The 15,493-nt window shown below is 26.7% G+C and overlaps 1 protein-coding gene across 7 annotated transcripts in view; it reads right to left on the bottom strand.

Annotated features, from left to right (window-relative positions):
• The window catches only part of LOC107447687 (teneurin-m), a 402,481-nt gene that overhangs the window by 45,655 nt on the left and 341,333 nt on the right, over nucleotides 1-15,493 (bottom strand). For all 7 annotated transcript variants that reach the window (XM_087165830.1, XM_043040120.3, XM_087165832.1 and 4 more), the window contains one exon: nucleotides 620-904. In XM_087165830.1, coding sequence (XP_087021956.1) covers nucleotides 620-904 — 285 coding nt within the window. The remainder of the gene's footprint in view (nucleotides 1-619; nucleotides 905-15,493) is intronic.

Here is a 15,493-nt window from a genome sequence, read left to right as displayed (position 1 = left end):
ACCACAACCTAATTCCAATGCCCATTATTTAACAAAAAGCCTAGATCCCAATGCCCAGTTAAATTTCTTTCTCACGATTTTGAAACCATGTAAATGCTTGAAAATGCGAATGGTTAAAGAAAAACCTATAGTTTTGTATTCATGGTTTCTTAACCACACTGGTCGTAATTATAACTGCATGCCAACAGCAACGTACAGTCACGAGTGAGTGCAAACAATCATAAAAACACGGATTTTATAAAGTCGTTTAGATTTAAAATTGTATTTTATTTTTCATTTAAATAGCATTTCTCACACTTTTTGATAAATAAATATTTCTTTATTATTAACTAAATTTGAAATAAATTTGATAAATTTGATAAAATTTGAAATCTAGTTCTGACATTTGTAAATAAAAAAAAGAGCGTTAAGTGAATGTGCAATCGGAGTCGTTTAGATTTAAAATTGTATTTTATTTTTCATTTAAATAGCATTTCTCACACTTTTTGATAAATAAATATTTCTTTATTATTAACCAAATTTGAAATAAATTTGACAAATTTGATAAAAATTGAAATCTAGTTTTGACATTTGTAAATAAAAAAAAAGAGCGTTAAGTGAATGTGCTATAAATAATTACGTCTGCAAGGCAACACCAAGGTACTGTCACGAGCGAGTGCAACTTCTGATCCCGTGTAAGTAGCATCGGAGTTAATGGCATCTTCATCATCGGACGAGTTAGAGGAAGAGAGTCCAGAGAGTTGTTGGTGTAATCGCCTTGGTGGATCAGATCCCAACATCCCAGGATCCCAATCTTCTCGATCCCCCGGGGCTTCCCGGAAGTGGTGGCCACCTGCGTACTGTGGCTGTTGAGACGGTGGTTGCTGCACTTGATCTTGAGATTTCTGTCTAGAGTTTAATCGACCTGTAAAAAAAGAAAAAAAAAATATAATGTCAATTGTTTGCACTCTAAAGATTGATCTAAATACTGCTAATACAATACAAAACAATATTTGCTACATATATCTATTTCATAGTCACAGGACATTAGCTGATAGATTTTCATTTGGTTGGTTTTCACGAATTAGTAATACTATAAATGATAAATAATGTTATGAATAGCTGCAACAAAAACTTTTTCCGGTAAAAACATAACAAAGAAATGGATACACTACAAGTGCGTTTTATTTATTGAAATGTAACAGAGTAATAAATATTCGATTTCACTATCGTTGGATGAAAGGAATAAAGTTATTACAGTTACATTTATTAACTGAAATAGGAAGCTTTATACAGTGAGATATTACGTTGGCAAAATCGTTTGCTTTTAATAATCCAAATCGTTTCATATTTAAAACCATTTGCTTTTACTATTCATAATTGTTAATTTAAAATAGCTTAAGCATTTACAATATAGCTTGAATAAAACAAGTGGTTTGAAAAATAAGTTTTATAATATAGCACAATCAAAGCGATATCTTTTGACAAATATTTTACCTTTATACGCATCTTTGGAAGTAATAGGCTACTTAAAGGCGTATTTTGATTCTGAAATGATTCTTGAAAAGTCTTAAAATATCTGATACATAAAACATTCCTTATTTTAATTTTATTCATCTGTTTTTTTATATTTAAAATTTAAATTTTGTTAGCAATAGAAATTTAGGCTAGACGTATAACATGATGAAGAATTGTTTTAAATTTGTTGCAAGTATAAATAACACATTATTTTTACTCTCAAATTGTTTTAAAACTAAGTATTGCAGAATGTAAAGAAATTTTGAGGGTTATTTAATATATCACATTAAATAGGTTAGCCGTATATATTTATTTTCTGAAAGAAAAAGTATTTTTAGAAACTAAAATTTATATATAAAACTTAATATAGAATATTAGCTCTTCATCTAAGTAAGTTTTGGCTTGAAACTTTATTTTTAATTATATTCCATAATAAGAAAATAATGCATACCTCTGGGAAAAGTCTGTACTAAGTCAATAATAACTAAATTAATAATATGAATTTATTAATTTATTAAAATACAAAATTCATTAAAATTTCATTCTTTGCAAACTTTTTGCTCGCAATACATATAATTAAATAGACACTTTCTTAAAAAATTATTTCAACAAAAAGTAATTTAAAAAAAAAATGTAAAATTATTTTTTTTAATAGTATTTAAAGTATGCCCTTAGGAACTTTAAATGAAATGTAAACATATAAATTCAAAAAAAAAAAAAATATTTATGTATTTCTGAAAAAGAATATATTGTGAGTAGAGGCTTGAAAAAATGAATGACATATTTAGAGTAGATATTAATTATTAAAGTAAAAATAATAAAAAAATACTTTTAAAAGAGAGAACTAATAAATTTAAAAGCTACGTCCGAAATTAAGGTTTTTAATTTCAAAAGTCTGACTAGAAATTAAAAGAAGTCAAAAATAAAACACTAATTGTTCAATCTTATTTATATTTATATATACCAGCTACGTTTATTATATTAGTTATAAACATTATGTTAGTTAAAAAATATAGAATTGGTCCCAGTAGAATAGAATTATTTTCAGTTAGTGAAATATATGAACATAAAAAAGATTTATGCATATTCAAAAATAAGCAACTGTTAAGGTTTATTAGTTAAAGCTAATAGTTATTTTTGCCGTTGTCTTGTCGATTTCAGTACGAAATATTTCCAACAGTTTAGAGGAAAGCTAAAGATTTAAAAAAAAAAAAAAAAAAAAAAAAAAAAGGCAATTAAATTTTAAAGAGAGAGCTAATAAATTCAAAAGCAACGTCTGACATAAATTTTTTTAATCTCAAAAGGCAGCTTATAAATTAAAAAAAAAGAAAGCAATAATAAAGCAAAGCTTGTTTTAACTATAAAATATTTTAAGACCTCAATTTTTTTTCTCCTCATAAATTCATAATTCAAAGAACATCTATATATTGTTTCCCCTGAAACAAATACCTCCCTAGACACCGTTCAAGTGTATGCTTAAAACAAACTCAAGAAACGCTTTAAACTATCTGGAGATTTAACATAAGGGAGGAAAAGTACATACAGATTCTACCCACTTTCAAGAATCTATAATATAACCGTTAAGGTTTTACTATTCTGAGAGAGCTGCGATATCTTTTTATCTTTCGCGTTCCTATAACAAGAGTCGTTCTCGACATCGTAAAAGGCCTTTTAGTCATCGATATTTTACTCTTCCTTTACCGTTCTAAATCAATAATTTAACTGCTCTTTTAATAGCCCAGAGGTGCTGGGACGGCCGTTATTTACAATCTTTCAAGCTATGCAAGTTATGGAGACGATGCAACTCCGGAAAGGGTATTTTGGCGCAGTTCTTATCATTCTAAGAAAAAAAAATGATGTTAGTAGGAATTTAAATTATTCGATCTCAAAAGAGAAATCTGCTGTTTTACTTCTTTTTCTTAATTTATTTCTGCTTGGATTTAGGACATGCAATATTGGCCATTGAAATTTAATGAGGAAAAAGAATTAAAGTATTGCCTTATGTTTTCCGATTTAATACTTATTTCGAAAGAAAAAATATTTGCTGATAATTTCGAAGTACTTAAATGTAATGCACCATTAAAAATGTAAAAGTAAAGTTCGGAATTTTCGTAACTTTTTGATGTTTAAAATCTATTTTAAAATAAATAAATGCATTTTTGTTATACGCATAAAATATTCCGTTATTATATGGATAAAGTGCCAGTTTCAAAGCTTTTATTGAATTATTTTTATTTTCAATTCAGTTTATATACTAGACTAGACTATGCCATATTTTTAAATTAAGATGAAACAATTTCGAACGCTATATTGATATTTTTTTGTACGATAAATCTGGTAACATTTTCTCGAATCAAACATTTTAAAAGGAATAATTTTTTTGTTGAAAGAATAAATTTTTAAGAATATTTTTAAACGAAAAGATAAAGCAATGTTCTTAAATAAGGTTGACTATATTCATAAAAAATATTTTAAAAGTTTGTTCAAAATTTTACGCTTAGTTATATTAAAAATATTTTATTTTTGCGTTTGGAAACATTAGCAAATGACGTCTTATAATCATGTTGATATTATAAGGTCAAAGAAATGTTTTAACAACTTTCTTCCTTTCTCAAAAAAAGTAAAACTATTTACTTCACAATAGGCAGTTACTTTTTAAGAATCCCTAAAATTGGTTTTTCAAACATTACATTAAAAAAAATCTCTGAAATAATGAAAATAAAAACATTACCAAATATCGTAAATATTTTTTTTTAATAATTAATTATGTTGACATTATAAGGTCAAAGAAATGTTTAAGCAACATTCATTATTTTGAAAATAAAAGTGAAAATATTTACTTCAACACAATGAGTAGTTAATTTTTTTAAACCCCTACAATCCGTTTTTCAAACGTTACATTAAAATACCTTTTTTATAATTAAAAAAAAAGAAAAAACGCTAGAAATGATTGTAAGCAATTTTGTTTAATAAAACTGGAATTTCTAAAACCATTTTTCTCCTAAATGTTTAGTAAAACAAAACTTTTCATCGTTTTTAGGTTTTAAGTGATTAGTTACAAAACAATTTATTTTGTTTCAAATATGCTAATAAATTAATTAATGATCATAACTTTTTAATAAATCTTAACGAATTAAATGAAACAAGAATAAATAGCTTAAAAAAATCTGATTTCCACAAATTTTTCAATTAACTTAGAGAATATTCAATCACGAATATGTCACAGCCAATAATTTGTCAGGTCACTTACATTTCGAACAATGCCTGAATAAAATAAAAACATGACATTCTCGATTCTATAAGTTTGGGAACCTTGTAATGGGAGATAAATGGTTGGATGGCTACGGCTTCAGTAATAAAGTTTGGCCAATCTACAATAAAAGGAAGTGAATTCCGATATTTTTGGCGAGATTCCACGTATGAAGCGCGCCATGCATTGCACTTGGAAATTCACCGCAAAGAAAATTTCCATAATGGAAAAAGTTTTGATCGTAATGAAAACAGCCTTAGAAGAAAATCAGGTCAATGTGTAATAATAATTTAGTAGGGTGTGTCTCTTTTTTTAAATTTTTGTTCTTCTCAGAATTGTTAATTTCTTAAATATCAGTTCATTTAATTATTTGTCAGAACATTAGGAGAATTTCTAAATTTTTTCCATTAAATATATATATTTTTTCGTTCTCAAGAAATTGCAACAGATTTTCTAGGCAAAGCTCGTAGCGTTCTATTAAAAATAGAAGAAAAAAACATGACTGGAGAATTAAGTAATTATTTTTGGGTGAAAGTAGATATTTTGACTACCAGTGAGAGTTGATAAAATAAGTGATCCATGAGCATAGTTAGCTCTAAACATAGTGACGTTTTTAAAATAAATTGTCTACTTTAAAAATATTGCTAATTTGTAATTGAGAAAGATAACTTTGATTAATGTTTTAAAATGTTTATTTTGTAATGAACCCAGAGTTCATCGGGGGAAAGTTATGTGAATTATGTCTCTGATAGATGGCGCTCTGCGGGGTGTTGTATTAGTTGCATGGATCAGATTCGATTCAGCCATTTTAAAGTAAAAGTTTTTTTTAAAATTCTTTTTTGTTTGTTATTAAATATATTTTATGTAATATGGTAATATGTCGTACTCAAATCACACGAAACAAAGATTAACTCCGCTGATATGGATTAAAGGAATACATATTCATGAAAGAAACGAATGACATTATCCCGAGATAATCGCATTTTACAACTACTACTGTGTAAATTCACTGGAAGATGCTTTAGTTAGCTAGAATTACGTTCAAAGATTAAAATAATGCCCTTAGAAATCTCTTTCATGAGTCATTAGTTTTAAATCCAAACGTTTTCGCTTCTAAGTTTGTTCAGAATAGGTTTTTGGTTTGCTGATTTTATTATTTAGTTATCTAATTTTTTCTCTTGCAAAAACACAGTAAATAACATTAACTTGGTATTAAACGAAGTAGTAATATTTTTATGAATGCTTTAGAGCTATTTTTTTAAAAAAAATTAGTTTGTTTTCTCGAAGAAACTTGACTTAACCACAAAATAATACGAAAGCAGTATAAAAAATCGAACAAAATAGCACGATTGATAAACTACTTTAGATTTCTTCTTCAGAGCTATTTGGTTTGTATTAAAATTTGCTTAGAAGCTAACAACAATTTTAATTAAAATTTTTTTAAATTTTTTTTTACTAAGATTACAATTTCGAATTTAACTTAATTCTTTTATAAATCACTTAAAACATTTAACCAAGCATAATTACAAGGATGAAAAATGGTTTTTCATTATTAAGTAAAAATGTTGTAAAAAATAATTTCCAATATTTGGTCCTACTAAACTTTCATATTATAATGTAAAGAAAAGATTTTCATACAAATGATCATTGCAACTGCTTAAAGACCGGGGTGCGGGAATGATTATGATCAACTGTCCTATTATTGTTGCAAACTAAATTCTTAATCGATTTGATTAAAACGTTAATGAAAAGTACAGTTTTTAATAAATTTCGAAATTTATTGCAAAAGAACAGTTAAGGTTAACAAAAAATCCTGCAGCAAATTCATGCGACAAGCCAAATATGCATTGCATTCTTGATTTCAGTTAAAAACTTTTCCGATAGATGGCACTGCAGATGAAAGACTGATAACTCGACGAATGAAGTTTTAAATGCTCATTACAGCATGTTGCATTATGAGATGTGATTACGGTATTTTGGAAATATTGTAATGTGATTTCAGTCATTTAGAAAAGCTATAAAAAATTGTAACATAATTTTATTTAATTTTCTTTGACTCGTAATATGTGCATTGTAGTATACCAAGAATTTTAGGAATGACGTTTTGTGTAACACTTATTTTGTTTTCGCCATACATAGAGGGTTTTTCTTATCGTGTTTTTTGGATTAATTAAGTGAAACGAATCTTCGTAAAAGATCGAGTTTAGCAAAACACATAATTTTAAAAATTACTATAACAATGACTATGGCATTGACTATGACTATGACATAATTTTACAAATTACTATGACTTGCGTTAAAATTCTACGAATTTGAAAGTGTAATCAAGTCAACGAGTATGAAAACCATATTAATTAAAGTTTGCAACAGTTTCATCACAGAAGTTTTTAAAGAGGATTAATGTCTTTGAGGATGTCTTTGTTTTATTTTTTTGAATTCGGGGAGCTAAGATATTATGATGGATAACTAACATTAGATTGTTAAAAATAGGAAATAGTTTTATTCTTAAAAAAATAATTGTAGATAAGTTATAATTTTTTTTTATACCCTGTGTATTTTAAATATACCCTCTTTAAGAATATATAACTAATAGTTGGAAGGAAAATTATGTATATAATGTTCATAATTGTTTTGAAATTTATTTGAAATAAATTATTATTCCTACATCTGTACAAGGAGAAAAAAATTCTGGTAAAATTACCGCACTGTATGGTAATGACATTTCTAATATTAAACATAATCCAGGCAATAAAACCAAAATATACGGAAGTTTTTCCGTTCGTATGGGAATAGCTTATTTAAAATTCTAGTTTTCAAAATTATAGTTCTTATTATCCCACATTTAGTAAAAAATACAAAACTGAAAAGTAAATTTAACCGAATAAATGGCTTTTATTCTATGTCCTAAGGTAATATGATTATATTGCCAAATTTTACAAAATTTACCATTTTTATTACATATTATAAAACCATATTTCACTGCTAACAAAATACTATACCAAATCGAGAAATCGGTAAAAAGTACAGAGCTTTTTAGTGTTCTCATAGAGTCGGAAACATGGTAAATTTATTCAGGTTGTTTTGACCATGTCTTTTTTCTTAGAGTAACATGTAATTAAAATCTTAAAATATGTTTGCCGAATTTTATTGTCACATCAAACTTCTTAATTATACTTTTAAATCCAATGGGATAATTTATAACAAGTAAAATCGACAGCAAAAAAAAGTACTAATTGTAGCAATCGAATATTTTAATAAATCTTAGAACTAGAATGAGTTAAAAACTAATAATTACAGTAAAACGGAAATTCAAACGAAAAGTTCTGTTTAAAAGTAAAGCAATAAATAAGCTCGTTTATTGTTTTGGAAAGATTTAATCCTTGCGATGTATTGAAAAAAAGTAACGTTAAATTAATTGTATTTTCAGAAATATCATTTCAACTGAAATCAGCCTCACATTTTTTTTCATTATTTTCATTGCAAAAATCTTTCCTTCTTAAGTATTTTAAAATAACCTCCCACCTTAAGAAAATGGAATTTTTAAAAGTAATAAATGCATAAAATTAAATAACGAGACAAATAAATGAAAGACATTTTTCGGTGATCGTAGATTTTAATAAATATATAATAATCATATAAAAAAAGGCATGGATTATATTCCAGAATTAATAATTAAAGCACTTTAACAAGACTATGACGGTGACTGGAGTTTTTTTTCATTTGTATTAAAGTGATACGGAAAATAAAACTAGGAAAAATTATTTGAACATATAATTATAAAGAAAAGAAGGATTTAGAAAATAATTGGACTTTGGACTTCCTGCCATATCTAATTAAGATTTTTTCAAAAATTTATTTTCAATCCTTTAACATACTTATTAGCTAAGAAATTATTTAACAAATAAAAATCACATTCATGTTTGAATTGTATTAGTTATTAAGAAGAAAATCATCTAATTATATTCAGATCTAGGAACAAAAAATTATATTTTAAGATTAGAAGCAACTAAATGAAAATTTTATCAAAGAGAGACATAGAAAACAAAAAAAAATTATTATCACAAAATTTTTGAAATTAGTTTTTTAATAATTTATTATACGAGTTATTGTATAAAATGTATTCGAAAACTTTACTATTTTATTAATTTCATTATAATTCATAATGCAACTTGTTATTTCGTTTTATTTTTTCCAAAATCTGAATTATTTTACTGCATCTGATTCCACAGTCAAATTTAAATCGTAATTTATACGTAATTACATTTAGATCATATCAAGCACTTTGTACGAGTATATGATCAATAAAGCGGTGTTAATCATCAATACGAAATCAACCACAAAACAGAAAGCTATATAACGACACAATTAATAAGGCTAAAAAATAAATACAATTATGTTTTACATATTATTATTTGATGAACTTTCCGGTGACTTTTCATTATTAGACTAAACACAACACGTTTTTGAGGAGTTAATCTCATCCAAATAAAAATTTCCTTAGTATCATTTTGCACAGTGCAATTGCTCGAAGCCAACTCATGGTAGCTAAAATTTACCAAAACCAACCAAATTTCTTCATTATTCATCCTTTTTTTTAAGGCGGGGGACATGAAAAAATTTTACCACCATGCCTCTAGTAAGTACCGATAGCAAATATCATACCCATTAAAACAGTAAAATTTATAGCAATATCAGTAACTATTACAGAAATTAATAAAAGGTACCTTTGGCGTCAATAATAGTTTGGTGATTTCTTACGGTTTCCATAACTGAAAATTTACCTCCATGAATTTTGTTTCTTAGTGCACAACTAATTCTTTTTATTTCAATTATAGTTGATTTATAGCAATTTAATTTTATAAAACTACGTTTCAAAAGCGCAACTATAAGCAAAATAAACGCAAGGTTTCAGATAACGTTATAGAAATAGTATTTATGAGACGTAGTCTTCACATGCCAACCACGTTGATCATTGAAATAATGGAGAAAAATGTTGATCATTGAATAGAAATTATTAAATTTTAAAGACCGTGAAATTATTTCCTTTTTTTGATGTTGTTGTTGTCGTACGCCAGTAAGGGAAGGGGTGCGATAGTTCTTGTTGTCTAGTGGCATCATCTATGGCCAAAACGTCAACTTCTATTTCACCAATAAGGTCGCTTCTGTTTGAAGGGTGGACCCATTCCTATATCCATTCATTCATCCTAATATCGTGATTTTGATTTAAACCAGAGAACGATCAATCTTTTATTAAGTACCCCCAGAGGTATAATTTCTTATGGGAATATGGAGGACATTGCGACCCTATAGATTTAACGTGCACTAGTCATTATCTACTACACAGAGAGTCTTCGCCGGCTGCATTCGTTCCCGTTCTCACTAGTGTGAGTCCAGCACTCTGCCAAATTTTTTTGCTGATGAAATAGGGATATAACCTAAAAACATTTCTGGTACGCTCTTTTTAATGATTGAAGAAACATAATCAGCAACATTTTGGTTTATAACAACGACTTACACTAAAAAAATGAAGAAATTCCATTTTTCTAATGTTTTTCCAGAACGGAATGGTTGAAACTTTTGAACAATTTTAAGGATCGGGAGCTAAAGTTGCCCCTTGTACCGACTGTCCAAATTTCATAACTTTAGCACTAACAGTTCTGAATTTACAACAGATGCACACAGAATCTTCCTCTTATAATTATAGATAATTTATAAAAGTATTACGAGCTACAAATTAAGGAGTAAAAATTTTCTTTTTCAGTAGTTTCAGAATTAAAAATGTTTTTTTGTTTAGTTGAAAAATTTGAAAAGGAGTTAAGTTTCAACCAAAAAAGCTATTAAGAAACATTTGTAAGATTTTGTTTGAAAATATGTAGTTTAAAACATTAGTTTAACACAAAAGAACAGTATTTCAACGGAGTGCGTGGTTTCTCAATTCTCTGTAAATTAAAATAGCAATTAGTTAAGTAAATAATGTACCGTATATCTGTACAAATACAATGTACTTTCATGTTTTATTTAAAAATAAAGTTGCTTTTAAATTAAAAGCTAAAAAAAAAGATTATGAAAACAATTCTGAAATAGTTTGTTGAAACAATGGTTTTTTTATTAAATTGAAACTGAAATATTTTGAATTAAAGCAAAACAGATCGAAGTAAGGAAGTAAAGATAACTTTTCGGAAAAAAATGTTCTCTAAATAGTGCTAAAATTGGAATCTAATTTCTATATATAAAAGAAAAAAAACATGCTTATGTTAAAGCAACCTTTTATAACCAACATTGCTTTCAGCTTGTCGATAAGTAGATAGAAGAGTTTCGTTCAAGAGAAAAGTTTTAATTTTAATCTTCTTCACTTTTATGAATATTTCAAAATGGACAACATTTTTCTCATATTAACTCACAATCTAAAAATCTATTTGCATAAGTTTTAATCTTGATTGACGAGTGAAAATATTATTATATCGAGTTTAATCTTCTTTAAAAATTAATCTTCTTTTTAACAACTTTTAAAAAAAATTATCGTAATTAAGTTTTTAACACATTTAATTACGAAACATATTTAATTAGGAAATTTGCAGCAAAATGAGTAGCTAATAATTTATCGCAGAAGTAATTTGATTTAAAAATTTAAAGAGTGAAAAGTGAACAAATACCATAAAAACCATTCATAGTAATTCGTAATTATTAAAAAAAACTAAGGTCTATCAGAGTATTTTAAAATGTAGAATGCAACTAAATTAAGTAATTTGGAGTAAAAAGTAGTATACATTTCCGTTTTATAATTGACTGAGTGAAATTATTACCATATTTTGAAAATTTTTAAACTGTAAAAGTAGTTAAACATGTAAATTGATTCTGCCTATTTATTGTATCTGAAACTTAATTAAAGAAAGAAGGATCTGAGATAAGCTTCCTCATCAAAATTTAAAACAATATTTTCTTGATGAGAGTGAACTTTATATTTTTAATGTGTGTTTAACGTAATTCTTTCGTTCTGTTTAATAAAACATAACCTATATTATGGGATAAGTAGATATTATAAGATATGGAAATTAAATTAGGAAGTTCATGATTTTATTTATCACCTAAAGTATTTATGAGAAAATGAACATATTTTCTGAGATTGAATTTGTAGTTTTTATGAAATTGAAAAACGTATTGCTATGACTAATACTTTACTTTAAGCGTTTTCTGATTGATGTTGACAAAATGTTAATTAACACATTAGAAGTAAATATTTTTTAGAAATATTAAATAAGCTATAAATATTTGTCTGTATTTCACTAAAAAGCGTAAAATATATTTCAAAGATTTTCTGCTTCATTATGTTTAAATTAAAAGTTAATATTTATTAATTTCAACTGCGGATGTAAGATTTTATACGTTTTAAAAGGATGACGTACAGTTTTTAAAGAGTTTATATAATGCAAATATTTATGTTATTTAGAATGATGCTTTTAGAATATAGAGCCTTTCAACATTTTGCATATTGTAAATATTTATATGAATATAAAAATTTTAATTGGAAATTTGTCGATTAATTAATTCGTGCAATTTCTATAGAGCAAAAAACGTGCAGATTATTGTTATGAATTACTTTATACTAACTTGAATTTTCCGCGAAGCTTCTCAAAAATATATAAAGACGCATATTTTTGTGTATATATATATATATATATATATATATATATATATATATATATATATATATATATATATATATATATATATATATATATATATGTTATCATAGAAATAATTTTTATTCACTGAAAAATTTCAATTTTTGAAAATTTAAGCTGGTCTAATGCTAAGTCATATAATCGGGACCTTGTACTATAATATAGTTCAAATTTGTTTCAAACTTAAAAAGATGTTAAAATGAATCAGAATTTCTTTCAAATTCAGCCATAGTCCTTTGTCATAAAGTTTGAGAAGTAGAATAATATGGTTTTCAACTTAGCACCATGTTGAGAGTGCTACAGAAAGATATGTTATGATTCATCAGGTTCAAAAATTTATAACTGACCTAGAAGTAAAGAGTATTGGTTGATATTTAACCAATAAGCGACAAATAACATATATCATCAAAGTTTAGAATTAAAAAATGACAACGATATTTAATGCAGTTAAGGAAGGTTATTTAAAAGAATATTTTCAATCTTAGCATAAAATTGTGCATACTTAATGTAATGAGAATTAAACAATTAAAAAGCGATCAGGCAAATGTTAGGAGCGTGTTAATATTATTCGGTAAGCACAATAAAAATATTAGTAACGTCATAGGTTTATCTCGTGATTACCAGACAGTAGGTAATTTTTTTTCCTTCAAAACCTTAGCTTATACTTATTTATGCTTTTTTAAGCACTCCAATTTCATTCTCAAATATCTCAGCCTTCGAATCTTAGCCCAGGCACAGAGCTCAATGCATTTGGGCGAATTAAATGTTTGAAATTCGTCAAGATGAAGATACCATCTGATTCAAATGTCTTATTAGACAGCGAAGTCAATCACATGAGTTCAACTCTTTTTAAATTTAGTTCTGTAACGATGCTTATTTTGTTTTTGTTTCAACGGCTCATTTGATGTGCACCGAAAGTCGGAATCGCTTTAAAATAAAGAATATGTGTGCCAAGCCTTATTGGACTTCTCCTCTCATTGTTCTGCGGTTCATTTGAACGTTCACTAGGACGAATAGATAGCTTGGATAACAAAAGAATAAATAGAAGCTCCAAATCCTTTTGTTTACCTCCGAAAACTATTTACTAAAAATAAAATTTTGGATCTTTCTTCAAAAAGGAATTTAAAACGAAATACCGCTATTTTGTAATACAGTTTACTATGTTGATGCATCTAACAGTTAGTAAAATATTCAATCTACTATTTTCGAACGAGATTTGGGAAAGCTTACTTTATTTAGATAAAACATTTGAAAATATTATAAAATAAATATTGGTAAAATATTTGCTAAGAATTAAATTACAGATATTTGTTTATAAAAAAATATTCTCATGAAGTTTGAAATAAATATTCTTTTATTTTTAAAAATATAAATAGTAAAGTTTGTGGAATTTTCCTAACTTAAATAAAACTTGATATTTTTGAATAACATTATAGAGTGAATTAAATTTATTTCGATTAAATATTCTACTGAGTTTAAACTAAAGCAGAGTACGTATAATATTTACCTAAATATAAATAAATCTGCTCTCAGCACTTAATAACAACTTCAAAAAGTTTCGTTACATAAAAATATAATTTCAATGAATCAAAAGAAACTTTTATGTATTTATAAAATAGGAAATTTTATGTACATGAACTAATAAAAAAAATGAACAGAAAAACTTTTTTATTTTAACATCAGGATATTTATATTAATACGTGAAAGATATATGCCTTAAAATTCGAATCGTTAAATTTTCAAATTATCTTTACATAAAATTCATTCAAAGTGTAAGAAATGTTAACAAAAATTAGGCTTTTGCAACGTATAAACTATTTTAAATAATATTATTAACTGAGTTTAGCATAATTCATTAAATTTTTGAATAATTTTATCTAAATAAAATGAGATATCAAAAATATTTAGAAGTTCGCTAGGAGTTTCTTTTTTTTAAAATTTCTTATGCATACAGGAGTTTCTCAAAAAAGCTAAACATCTTTTTTAAAATCGAGTCTTGAACGCCGACGAGAATATTGTTTGAGGGCGAAGCTTTTGGTTAAAAGAAATGTTTTACGTTGTAGGAAAATAATAGGATCTATTGTTGAAAACTTTAACTATTTTGTTTCTGCACTCAGAAATAAAGTATGGTTAAAACTATCATAATATGTAAAAGTTTATCGTGCAAATTGAAACACCAAAGGCACTATGGTAACACTAAAAAGCTCGATAATTTTTACCAAAGCAGCTAGGTAAAGAATTTGGTAAAATAAACAATAAGATATGTTTTTTATTATAATGTGTGATAAAATTTGATAAATATGGTAAAATTTTCAAATTTTTTTGTGATACCTTAGAGCATAGCATAAAAACCATCTATTCAGTTAAATTAACTTTTAAATTTTATATTTTATTTTAGTATTCGATTTTAACAACTATGATTTTGAAAACCAGAATTTTCAGTAAACCATGGCAAATGAAAAATTACCAAATGAATGGCTTAAATACCGTATATTTTGTTTTTATTAATCAGAATTTTATTTTTTTACCAGAAATGTCACTGCCATACAGTACGGTAATTTTACCGGAATATTTTTTCTCCGTGTAGGAAGCACCGTTAGAAATGAAGTAATTTTTATTGAGGTCAAAAGAGTTAAACTGAAAACGAACCGAAAATGGCGCCTGTTTGCAGTCCAGGATGGACTTAAGATAAGTTCCTTCAGTTTGCTCAATAGTGAGATCGATATTTCGTGAGTTGTCACTTCACAAGATCGCCATTGCAAACTAAAGAATAGATCTCAGCAAACACTTTTTCGCGTGGGTGGAATGAAGATGTATCTCTTCATAAACGGCTGTCCCATAAACGCAGAAATAAAGTTACGGTCTGGGACAAAATATATGACGGGACAGCATGGCCATCTATCTTGGACGAAGCCACTAGACCAGGTCGTTTTCTGGGAGGATCCCGTAACCGTGCCTGTGGACTAGATATGTAAACAGCTTCTACTACTGCCTAGGGGTAGAAAATGCTTCCTGGAAAATATTCATTCGACAGGAAAAGGCAGAATATTTTATATTCTTCGCG

The sequence above is a fragment of the Parasteatoda tepidariorum genome, chromosome 6, assembly GCF_982258835.1.
Source record: "Parasteatoda tepidariorum strain Cologne lab strain chromosome 6, Ptep-v5.0, whole genome shotgun sequence".
Classification (NCBI taxonomy): Eukaryota; Metazoa; Arthropoda; class Arachnida; order Araneae; family Theridiidae; genus Parasteatoda; species Parasteatoda tepidariorum.
Note: the sequence above shows the minus strand (reverse complement) of the source record. Positions and strands in the feature narration are given on the sequence as shown.